At 38.2% G+C, this 12,289-nt stretch overlaps 1 protein-coding gene across 1 annotated transcript in view; it reads right to left on the reverse strand.

The window, feature by feature from the left end:
• SLC9A4 (solute carrier family 9 member A4) overlaps nucleotides 1-12,289 on the reverse strand; it is a 30,912-nt gene that overhangs the window by 13,335 nt on the left and 5,288 nt on the right. The window contains exons 3-7 of the mRNA XM_042867949.1: nucleotides 9,398-9,657; nucleotides 6,623-6,840; nucleotides 2,234-2,436; nucleotides 1,478-1,564; nucleotides 159-229 (exon numbers count right to left, since the gene is read on the reverse strand). Of these exons, the coding sequence (XP_042723883.1) occupies nucleotides 159-229; nucleotides 1,478-1,564; nucleotides 2,234-2,436; nucleotides 6,623-6,840; nucleotides 9,398-9,657 (839 nt within the window). The remainder of the gene's footprint in view (nucleotides 1-158; nucleotides 230-1,477; nucleotides 1,565-2,233; nucleotides 2,437-6,622; nucleotides 6,841-9,397; nucleotides 9,658-12,289) is intronic.

Consider the following 12,289-nt stretch of genomic DNA (forward strand, 5'->3'; position numbering starts at 1 on the left):
GTTCACCTTTAAAAAGAGACATTGAATGTCTCAAACATTTTCATGCTATTTTTGCCTCGTGGGGCATAAGATGGATTTCTTATTTTATTTACTTTTTTTATTTTACATCACAGATGATAGGCTATTTTATTGTAACAGTCTGAGTAAGATATGCTTACTTATCTCTCAGCTGGTAATGACTCCAATGTCCACATATATCTTCAACACCAGCCTTCAAATGATCCATCAACTAGAGAAAAAAAAAGTGGTCATTATGAGAAAATGGTGTCACCACAAATATGCAACTGTTGACAAGATCTTGAGATTATTAAATGGGGAGGGTGAGTTAATTCTGAAAACATCTAAAAATCAGGGCCAATATCCCATTATGCACTGTCACGGGTCCTGTGCTTGGCTGCTGTGTCAATATGTTGATTGAAGTGGTAATTCTGTCAATATACCATAATCTTACCATCACTTAGCAAAACACAGACCCATGTAAAGGACTGTTCCCAGTAGAAAACAGTACTGAGCATCCAAGCAGCATTCTCTTCTTTGTCTACCATGACCAAAACCTAAATTATTGGGTTTGTCACGCAAGTCTCCTCTCAGCATACCTGACATCCTTCCACATGCATGAGGGCAGGTACTCTACACTATAACTTTTACCCTGAGACTGCAAATCCTCTGATGATTTTGCATATTATCATGAGAACGGCATCACTACAATCAGAATCTTCAATCATCTTTATTTTGTGTGTTTCCAGCATTACAGAAATAAATAGATAGAAAATGACCAATTCTTCATACATTTTGATTTTAAACAAAACTTAGTTTATTCAAAGCTAAGTGTAAAAGCTGAAATAGCAAGAATTAAGTTCACCTCAAGTTGAAATCAGTTCAGATTTTCTAATTTTGCCAGTGTCTTTGAATGTGTTTAAGGCACAACTTTTAGTTAATTTTGGATACATTCCTACTGTGAAAAGGAAAGCATGTACTTATATTTTGTTTAGTGCTACTGTGGGTTTGAGCAGTTTTTTGTTATTTTGTATATCGGTAACTTGAGAGCTAAAGCAAATGTTTGAACGGGAAAAATACCATTATTCAGAATAATTTGGAGTGAGATTTGCAGACCAATGGTTCAACACATTTCAGTTCAGTAAAACTTTAAAACTTTAAGGTGTCAGTGTTTATAAGCAATCAAAAGATAACAACAAAGGTATCTGACAAATCTAGCTGGAAAGGATGATAAGTGCATTTAATAAATTCTACTTTTATGTGTCTTTCCTACCACAGTTACAAGCATCCAGATGTAAGAGATCTGCTATGCTGTGACTATTATGGTACAAATATGGCAGTTACTATGGGTTCAAATGAAAAATCATGTTTTAAATATTATGCCTAGGATTTCCTCCAAATTTTCTAAACTGCATCCAGAGCTAAAACACCCTTTCTTCTCTTCTTTTTAGAGTACCAGCTACTGATATCAAAAACTTACTCGCATGTGAATTTCTTCATTGATGGACTCCTTTTTGTTGGTCTTTTTAACATCCAGATATCTGACCAATGGTCCAATCGTGATTCCCTGCATTTGGAAAAAATGAGTTGAGATGTTAAAATGTTAATAAACATAAATTAAAAAAAAAAAAAAAAAAAAAAAAAAAAAGAGAGAGAAAGCAAGTAAATGGATTTCATTTTAATCTGTCAGAAAATTTTTCTCTTAGAGTAATTAGGGGTTAAACTGGAAGAGGATTAAAACTCAAAAACTTAATATATATATATGGCTATTTTTAAAATCAGTATCATATTTATCAAGGCATTTTAACTACGTAAGGTAAGTGACTCTTTGTCAAATTTCACACACAAAAAAACTTCACTTGAATGAAAACATTGTCTTTTCAAGGTCCCTACAATCCTGACACTTCAATATTTTCAAAATTATTATTTTTTGTAATGTTGAAACCATTTTCAGCTGCTCCCAATTCCCTATTGCACAACTAGAGAATCTGGCATTTAAAAAGAGGATACAGAAACAAAACTGGTTTGTTGAAACATTCTGACGGGATCTAAGTGCCTAACCACAAGTGTGTAGAGTTTCATGGGCACTCTAAAGTATATGAAATCTTTGTATGGGGAAATAAAGAGCATGGGACATCCAGAAGATCCAGTTCCTCCTTGCAGGGCACTGTAAGCCAAGTGGAATAAACTAATCACCTCAGGTATGTGAAAGCAACTCATTAAGAAATACAGTTACCTGGATGAACACAGTGAAATATATAACTACAAGTGTAGCAGTTATGAACAATTTTTTTCTTGGGAAGAGTTTCACTGGAAGCAAGAACGCAAGAGAAAAGCTGCTGGCTCCTCGAAGACCACTGTAGGAAATAATGAGTTGGTCTTTGAAGGTGAAAGGATACGTTCGGAACTTGTTACTAACGTAGAAGAGGGCAAATACACCTAGAAAGGCCAAAAAACAAACAATAACAAAAACAAACAAATAAACAAAAAGCGTTACTATTAGGCAAGCAGGAAAAGACTATTTAAAACAAAACGACATCTTGTCCTAGGAAGCTGTTGACAGACATTTCTTTTGATTTTTGGTTTTTTTTTTTGGTAAGTTCTCTTTGATCAACTGCTGTATCTGCCTTATGTGAAAAAATATCTTAGAAAAAGAGCATATTTACTAACTGCTTCAAGTTTTAAATGTACATATGGGTTTTGAAGTGAGATTAGGGGAAAAGATTTACTTCCTATATTTATATTGCATAGTTCTTTGAAATGTTGTGAAAAAAGGTAAACCACTAGAAAACATTTTTTCGTGTGCTTTCCCTTGCAATGTTTCCTGCTTTCTGCACATGATCTGCCCAAAATGTTTGAACAGTTATTTATGAACATGTCCTGTGGACAGGTTTACTGACAGGCAGAAAGTAATAGCATTTTAATTTTGAATCCCCCAGTTTATTGTCTCTGTAATTCTGTTAATTTCTTTTCTTTCATTTCCCTGTTAATAAAAAGTTAATCAGACAGTCTGTGGCTGTGCAAGGGCTGCAGTTTTTGCTTTATAGAGTACATTTAGTGAACTGCTTGATTTTCTCTTAATCTTCTTTATCATAAGACATGTGTCTTACGATTTTCTGTAAACTGTTATGCTGCAGAAATAAGTGTTGAATATTGGGCAGACAAACCTAATACATTATGCTAGACATCAACTACTCACATACAAACCTAATACACTATGCTAGACATCAACTATTCACATTGAAACTGTGTTATGTGAGGTGTCACCTCTGGGCCAATTCTTCTTACTTTATTCAAGCTACAGAGAAAATGATGCAATCATTTTGGCAAGCAAGTTCAAGTCAAATATTTTGGCCTTCCTCAAGAAAACTCTAGCACTCACCTAGACGTCCGAGAGATAAACGAACGTGGCAGAAAAGTGACCTTTGTATTACAAAAGCAATTTTGCTGTCTTTGTCTGAAAGATATTTCTATATGGACTCCAAAATTAAGCTTTTAAAAACTTACAGACTATGCTTTGTCCAAAATTAGAAAGAAAATATTTAATAATTACTGCCTTCTTGCTGTCAGCCTGCAAGAGTCGTATCACCTCTGTGGTTGAGTACTTATGTCAACACCATATAACAGGGCTGTTCTCATGCATATTTTTGAATCTCCATAGATCTTCCTCTTTTTCCTCTAGTTAAATGCCTTCCTCCAGGTCTTGAATTTCAAAGATATTAAAGCTTCTATCAACTTTGAGAGTCAAACCACTATTTCTTCCTGCTTTGTTTTTCTATTCGAGTTTTGAATGAACCACTTCAGAATGCTACAAAATGTCATCTGAATGTCAGTTCCTCAGTGCCAACACTTAGTTGGTCCCAGACTCAGAGTACTGTAGGTTGGAAATGAACTTTGAAGGTCATCTAGTTCAAACTCCTGCTCAAAGCATCTAATCAGATCAGGCTGTTCAGAGTTCCAATCTAGTCTTGAATGCACTCAAGGACTGAGAGCTGTGCTGCATTTATAACAGCGGAGCACTCTTACATTAAGAAATTATTTCCTACTCTCTATTTAAAAATTTTAGTGTTCCAGCTTGTATCTGCTGTCTCTTATCCTACTGCACCTCTGTGAATTCTTCATCATCTCTCTATCCTCTGACCGACTACTTGTAGATATCAATAGGGCTACTTCAAGCTACCTCTTTTTCAGGCTGAGCAGAGCCAGCTCTCAGACTCTTCTTGTATGTCCAGCGCTCACCACTTTGGAAGCCTCTACTGCACTTAATCCAGGACCACTTTACCAGGAAGTCCAAACTGAACACAGCACTCCAGACACAGCAAATACTCTTACTGTTGCTGAATGGAGAGAAAGAAATTCTTCCTTGGACCTACTGGCTACACACTTTCTAGTGAAGTGCAGGATGCAGTTGTTCCTCTTTACCAAAAAGGCACACTTCAACTTTTGTTCAGCCTGTTGTCTACCTAGTGAGGTCCTTCTCTACAAAGCTAATTCCAGCCTGTGTTAGTACATAGAGTGATTGCAACCAAGATGCAACCAAGACTGCAACCAAGATGTAGGGATTCTACATTGCTTTTTCTGAGCTTTGGGAGCTCTCCTTCAGAACTTTTTTTCCAGTCTCTTCAGTTCTCATAGAATACTAGCCTTGCCATCCATTATATTGACTACTCCCTTCAGCTTGATGTCAGCTGCAAACTCACTGAGTGTACACTCCATTCCACCCTCCAGGTCATTAATGAAAGCTATGCTGATCCCTCCACTGCGCCCTGAGGGATGTCACTAGAATCACAGAATAATAGAATCACAGAACAGTCTTAGTTGGAAGGAACCCTTAAGATCATCTAGTTCCAGCCCCATGCTACAGACAGGGACACCTCCCACTAGACCAGGTTACTCAAAGCCCCATCCAGTCTAGCCTTGAACACATTCACAGCCTCCTTGGGCAAAAGGTTCCAGAGTCTCACCACCCTTACGGAAAAGAATTCCTTCCTAATATCTAGTCTAAATCTATTCTCTTCCAGTTTAAAACCATTCTCTGTTGTCCTGTTGCCACATTTCCCTATGAAAAGTCCCTCCCCAGCTTTCCTGGAGACCCCCTTCAGGTACTACAAGGCCACTACAAAGTCCTTCCGGAGCCTTCTCTTCTCCAATCTGGAGAGCACCAACTCTTTCAGCCTGTTGCTGTAGGGAAGGTGCTCCAGCCTTCTGATCATCTTCGTGGCCCTCCTCCGGACCCTCTCCAACAGCTTCATGTCCTTCTTGTGTTGAAGGACCAGAACTGGACATAGTACTCTAAGTGGGAGCTCATGAGAGCAGGGTAGAGGGGCAGAATCACCTCCCTTAACCTGCTGGTCACACATATCTTGATGCAACCCAGGATACGGTTGGCTGTAATCCTGATGTTTGTCTACTAGCTTGCACCTCTCAGGATCTTATTTTTCACAGTCTCATGGTCATTGCAGTCAGAGCTGCCCTTGATCTTCACATCTTCAGATGTTCCTTTCTTCTATGCGAGTAGAAGAAAAGACAAAGCATAATTCATGGTTGTCTCATTGACAAATGCATCAAGAAATTTTGTTCAACATTTTTCAGAAAACTCCTGGATAGCCATATTGCCCTTCTAACAAATACTAGCATAGTTAAAATCTCCCATGAGTATAAGGGCCTGTAATACTTTCTCCAGTGCATAAGCAATGCTTTGTCTGTCTCCTTTTCTAGATCAGAAGATCTGCAGTAGACAGCTATTAAAACATCAGATGTACTGGTCTCTCTGAACCACTGGTCCTCTGATTATTGTGCACATACTTTCTGTTGGCTCGTCACCTTTTCCAGGGGAAAGCTGCATACATTCAATCTGTACTTTTATAAAGAGCACAGTTCATCTTCCTTGTCTTCCCATTCTGTCTTTCTCAACTTTTCAAAGTTACTGCTGGCCCATCCTTGTCATCAGGAGAAGATGAGAAATGGTGTCCCACAGCTATTGTGACATCCTCTAGGAAATCCTCTGCCCATGCTCAAGGAATCATAGCCTCATAGATGAGGAAGTAGGAGACCTTTGTAAGAACAGGAAAATACTGCATGCAGAAATTGAATAATTTCATAGGCACTACTTTCTAGTGGTTTAAAACCTCAGTGTCCAAACTGACTTGTGAAGATCATTAGTATAGCGTGGATTGCAACCTTGTGCAGTGCTATCGACTTGAGGAAATGCAGCTGGAAATCTGCCTAGAAGAAAAGGACGTGGGGTGCTGGTCGGCAGCTGGCTAAACGGTTACATAATGTGATGAAAATACTGTGAAGCCCACTTATCCACGGGCATATAGTTAACTAAGACATCTGCTTCTGTATAGGCATAATCATGACAATGTTTCAATTTTGCTTAATATGTTCTATTCTTACTTAATCATGTAGTCTGTGATTGAAAACTGGCATTAAGATTTGTTTGATGTTTTTCCTTCTTTTTCTGCATGTGTGGATATATGAAATGAAGCTGTCAGTAATGCATGCCTAGTAAATTCATTATTAATCTGGTTATACCAGTCTGCACCAGTTTTTCTAACATACCTTTGCACTAAAAGATTTCTTTCAGAGATGCAGACCAGGTTGTCTGCAAAAACTGACTTACTTAGTGTCCTCCAAATGAGGCAGAAAAGCAGAGTGAAGCAAATAAAAGCCCAGTTCCACTCATGATTTTTCCCCACTGTAGACACTCCCATGAAAACAAAGATCAGGGTCTCGCTGACGCTGCTCAACATCTTCATGAAGTATTTTATTGTTGTGTAGGAATTCTGGGAAACATTCTCCTCCACATATTTTTTCATAGTCACTGCACATGCTGTCATCCTGTAGGAGGTAAAACATCAGAGAGCAACCACAAACTGCTTTTGTTGTTGTTTGTTTGTTTGTTCTTGATTTAATAGCAACTTGAGACTGCATTCATAGTCTTCACTATCAAATCTTAACCTGCCTAGTATAATGTAGCATTTTATTTCTTCAATAATGCTAGCTATTCCAGTTAAGTAAAAGAACTCATACAGCTTTATGAATCCATTTTGTATACAGGAAAAAGGAAGCAAATCAGTCAGCTTCCCTTGAGGGGAAATGAGGATATCACATTCCTGTTCAAAGTCCTTTTTATTCTGAATGCATAACGCACAACCACCAAGCATCAAATATTTGAGTATCAAACAAAGGGCAGTCAATTTTGTACCAGGCTGTGGCTGTATTAATTAGAGGGACATAACCTGCCTCTGAGTGATCTTTGCCTTGAGGTGCAAGGCAAAGAGAACACGGCTGTAGTTCTGTGCAGGGATCAAAGACTCCAGTGAGTCCTTGCCAGCTGGTTGGCAGATCAGCAGTACCAGGACAAGCTTCAGAAATTCTCCTCCCATAGAAGTCCACTGCTGCACAGCAGGGGAAAATTTAATTACCCTACAGATATGTCCTTCATTCCTTTTAGTTAACCAGGGTGTGGAAAATGCTCCTAAGGAAGGAAAGGAATTTTTTTCCACTCTTTAGTCTTTGTTACTCAAGCTAGAGCCAGTTTCAGAGGTATCAGCCATGACCCAACACAGATACTTGTCATATTCATGTTGAGCAGTAGTCTTCAAGCAGGACTACTGAACAGTTTACTCTTATCTCCTTCATTTTCCACAGCTGTAGATAATTAGATAGATTTAGTGCAAGGCTAATAATATATTCCATCATCTATCTAATTCCTGTTGATGTTATTTAGTCTTTGGGGGCTTCTTGTGATGATATTTTTCCAAACTTGTAAATTTGGAGAACATTGACGGCTCACTAAATAAGCCTTTATCTAGTTTCTGTTCTTTTAATTTCTGTTGAAGAAATCTCAAGGGTATTCTGGGTAGAACTGAGCAGGTCCAAGGACATTCTAAGGCAATGTCATTAGGCATTAAATTTTAATACTGTTGACTTTCAGAGATACATGCATAATCAACTTTCATGATATAAGTGAAAAATGAATGAATTCCTCAGTAATTTAGAAGGGTGACAATAAGTTCCCATTCCCAAAACAAGCAATAATTTTCTTAATGAAGCAGTAAGAATAATAAATCCCAATTATATTAACATTTTTTATTACTAACAACTTCAGTGCCCTAATGAAAATCACAAGTAAGAGAATATAGAGGTATGTAGTATAGTGTAATGGGTAGGCAAGGAAGCAGTATTCTGGGCAGTGCTGGTAGGAAAGAGCCCATGTGGTATTAGTGCTCACTATGTAGTAGGTCTCATCCTGCTCATCCCCCTAACTTTAGGGTTAGGGTTAAGTATCTCAGATACCTAAAAGCAAAGATGTTGGAGACAAAAACAAAGCCCAAGACTCAATTCCTTTGTCTCATAGCTCAGAGAAACTCGTTTCTTATCTAAATAGTTGTTTAATATGGATAATATTCTAATCTGGCTTTCCAGAGTTAGTACAAAGCCAGTCATTCTCTGAAGCTAACCAAACCTGAGTTTGACAGGTAGAAATGAGCAGATGTAAATACCTCAACAGTTACATACTTTTATTTATTACCTTTGTCAACTGAATTGCCCCCAACAGGAAGCATCTTTCTGGAGATTCCTGTCCTCTGAGAGACCAAAATCCACAAAGACTCCACTGGCACATGAGCTCAAAGCCACCCACTAGCCGATCACTGATCTCCATAGCATCTCACAGCATTAGCTACAGGTTTAGCTACCTTGCCAAGTGGCCTGTTCTTTACCTTTCCTTCTTCTGAAGAGTTGTTAGGTGCAGAATCCTTCGAATCTCCTTACAAGCAGTCTTACCCTAATGTCTCTCACTTTTACCCCCTACTCCTTTCTCTTCTTCCAGTAATGCTACTCAAACCTAGTGTAATTCCAATAAATCATGTCATAAATGATTTTCAAAACTATACACAAGAGCAATAACCCTAACATTCCTAAGTTTTTAAATTTCCATTCATTACTTTTCATCTCTATTCTTATCCAGTGTTGAATGCTTAGCATAAAGGCACATACACAAGTCTATTATGAATCCATTCTCTCACTGAACTGGTTCTACCAGAGGTAGACTGTTCCCTCATGCTCTGTGGAACAGAAAACTGTCAATTGGTGGCAACAGCAGACATCATACTCACAGTTTGTAAGACTTTTTTTTCCAGGGGGCAAAAATAAAAATAAAAAATTGTCAGCACAGATATCTATTCCTCAGTAGTACATCTCTGCCTACACTGAGTGTAGGCTTGCTTCTCCTAATTATCACTGCACTTACAGACTACTTAGTAGCTTTTTACTGTAGGCCTGAGGCTGAAAATGTTGATATTAGTAAAACATCAATCTCAAGTAAACCATCTTCGTGAAACATTGCCCCTTTCCCCAAGAGAGCATCTGAAAAGGCACAAGGAATACTCACGCCAAGATACCTGAGACGTAAAGGATTTCAGCACACAAGTATGACAGGTAGCTGAACATGAAGACCAGCAGGGGTTCAATAGCGGAGACGTTGTGGGTGAATCGAGTCATGAGGGCTGAAACAAACCCGAAGACAACACCAAACAGCATGCCACCCAGACCCACAACGAAGAAGCGAGCAAAGCCAGCGAGGATATCAATGGATTCAATCTCTTCGTACTTGTGCATCTGGGTGAAGGCGATGAAGATGTTGTACAACACCTGTGTGCAAAATGAGGAGATGATAGCTGCCAGGCATCTTTCAGAAGCTTGCAGACTTATTCATTTGATACATATATCTATGCACACATGTGTGCCAGATATTGCTTTAGGCAAATCAGCAAAATAATATTGAAATCTCAGATGGCTCATAACACATCCCAAACTAGGTGCTTTCCAAGTATTCTGAAAATGGCAAAAAAATGGAGAGTAGGTTGATGGTTACGTAAAAAGAGTAAAACTCTCAGGGATCAAATGTAATTAATGTACCTGAAAAATACTCTTGCTTTTTTGGTTTTTGTATCAGATGTTCAAAGCTCAGCTGAGTACCTTACCATGCCCACATGCACTCTCACATTCTCTTTCTGACTCATGATGGGGCAGGGCAGAAACTGCAAAATGTACTTCTTGCATAAATCCTGTTTACCTTGTCTGTATGATCTGTAAATTGAACACACTTCATTGGGTGGACTCTGAAATATCAAATGTCCTTCAGTAGTGCTTGATGCATAAAAATTGCTTAACATCACATCTCCAATGGGAAAGGAAGCAGGAGGAAGGGAAGGGAAGGGAAGGGAAGGGAAGGGAAGGGAAGGGAAGGGAAGGGAAATAAATGGCAACCTCAGATTCAGATTTCTTCTAGCTAGATAAGTACAGTTATTACAGTTCTGTCATTTGTGTTAAAGTAGAATACTTAGTTAATCAAAGTTTTAATGAATTGTCTTGTTAATACAATAATTATGGTCTATGCTGATTGACACTGAATAATCCAGAGTAAATGGCTGTCACAACTGCATTTACACAAAGAAATACCCAAAAGACACTTTCCCAGCCTGACTGAAGTAAGCACCAGTCTGACTCTAAACCTCTTTACTTTTAATACTCTCTTTCAGAGCTACACTCAGTTGCCCCACCCACACTGATCCCTACATGTTTTGTAGGGGGAAGTTTGGGAGGGGAAGTTCACAGTCTCTGTACTCTCACATGTTTTATATTTAATGCCACTTAACCTTCTTCACAACCTTAAGTAGGAAATAAAAGATGATTCCATTTATGTAGTCTAGATCAGATAAATTTAAAATGCTCATATTATTAATAGTTCTCTTCTGCAGAAGTTCACGTTGAAAAATCTCAATTCTGTTGTAATTTCATCCATCTTTTAAAAACTAATTGAAAGAATGGGATAGTAGTAAAAAGTTCTTAGAAGCTGCTGACAATTGGCTACCATTAAGTCCTGTCAGATCTATTTACAGGGAATGTCTAGTATATGGGAGTCATCTTTCAGTTTTCAAGAGAATTTTGGGAACAGCTAAAGACTCCGGTCCACTGTAGCTGTTGTACCAAAGCATTAGTTCCATCAAAACAGAGGAAAGTCATTGATCTTATCTGTTCTTCTTTGTTCTTTCTTCTTCATACAGTTAATTTCAGGAGACTATTAAGAAGATTAAAGTAGATATTTTCAGATAGAAGAATCAAGCTCATTAGGATAATAATTATTCCCCAGCTACTATCCCATCTTAAATTGCTGCTGGGAGTGTATGACCTTGAGCTGTCAAACTGGCTGTTCTCCAGGAGTCTCATTGATAATATCTCTGGGGGACAGACAAAAACACAAAAAATATTTCATGAGAGCATCCCAAACAAAGTACTGAGCCTCACTTTTCCTTATGACTATGCATGAAAGTGATATGTAAAAAAAAGAAGCTGTGTCCCACAGCAAGCAAAATATCATGTACTTATTGTGCAGTGTCTGATTACAAAGTCTATTCTCTTTCTGTTCCCCCTTTCCTGCTGATTTCAACCTCTTCTTAAGACTTGAAATTCTTTATAAGTGATATCAAGGTACTGACCTGTGTAGTCTTTTAAATAGTATGAATTATCATCAGCAAATGACTTTGTAAGATTGTCCCTCCTTTTCTGCCTCCTAATGGATCTGTATAAGTGAATCAGCATAAAAGTGAAAATCATTGAAATATGACATTATTTCCTTCTTTTTTTTTTTTTTTTTTTTTTTTTTTTTTTTACTTTGGGCATCACAGAAGTAAGCCTCCATATAAAGATTGTTCGACAAAGTTAACTTGGGGTGTTTCTACTAGCAGAAGAAATACCGTATTTCCTTATATGGCAGAAAAGCTTGGAACAGCTCAGGATGCCTTGGATTGCTCACAAAGAAGGCATGGACTGATAGTTGCCCTCACTTAACTTTGTGAATGTCATGCTTTGAGTTTTTTGGAGGAGACACTACCATGTAGCAGTATACCACTAAATGACTGATAGAGCCAGGGTGAAGAAGAGCAAACATTACATTTTCATGCATGTTTCCTGGTGCTGGGCTCTCTGCTCCAGCTGCTGCTTCAGCAGTTGATATGACTTGAACATTGCACACAGTGCTCACATCAGGAGCTCTGGAAGCAAAGATTTTCAGATGACTGCCTTAACTACTAACATAGGCAGCCTTGAAAACGCTTTATTTCCTCTTTTAGATCACATGAATTTCAATTTATTTTAAACACAATGTGTCAACTTCAGTGACAGGTGGAGTATCTCCATTCTCCTCCTTAACATCCACACATCTAATGGTCAAAGCTCTCCTAGAGACATCAGAGAGGTAAACTCAAATTCATTCAAACAGAAA

The sequence above is a fragment of the Lagopus leucura genome, unplaced genomic scaffold, assembly GCF_019238085.1.
Source record: "Lagopus leucura isolate 7727_CA_CO unplaced genomic scaffold, USGS_WTPT01 Super-Scaffold_100001, whole genome shotgun sequence".
Taxonomy (NCBI): Eukaryota; Metazoa; Chordata; class Aves; order Galliformes; family Phasianidae; genus Lagopus; species Lagopus leucura.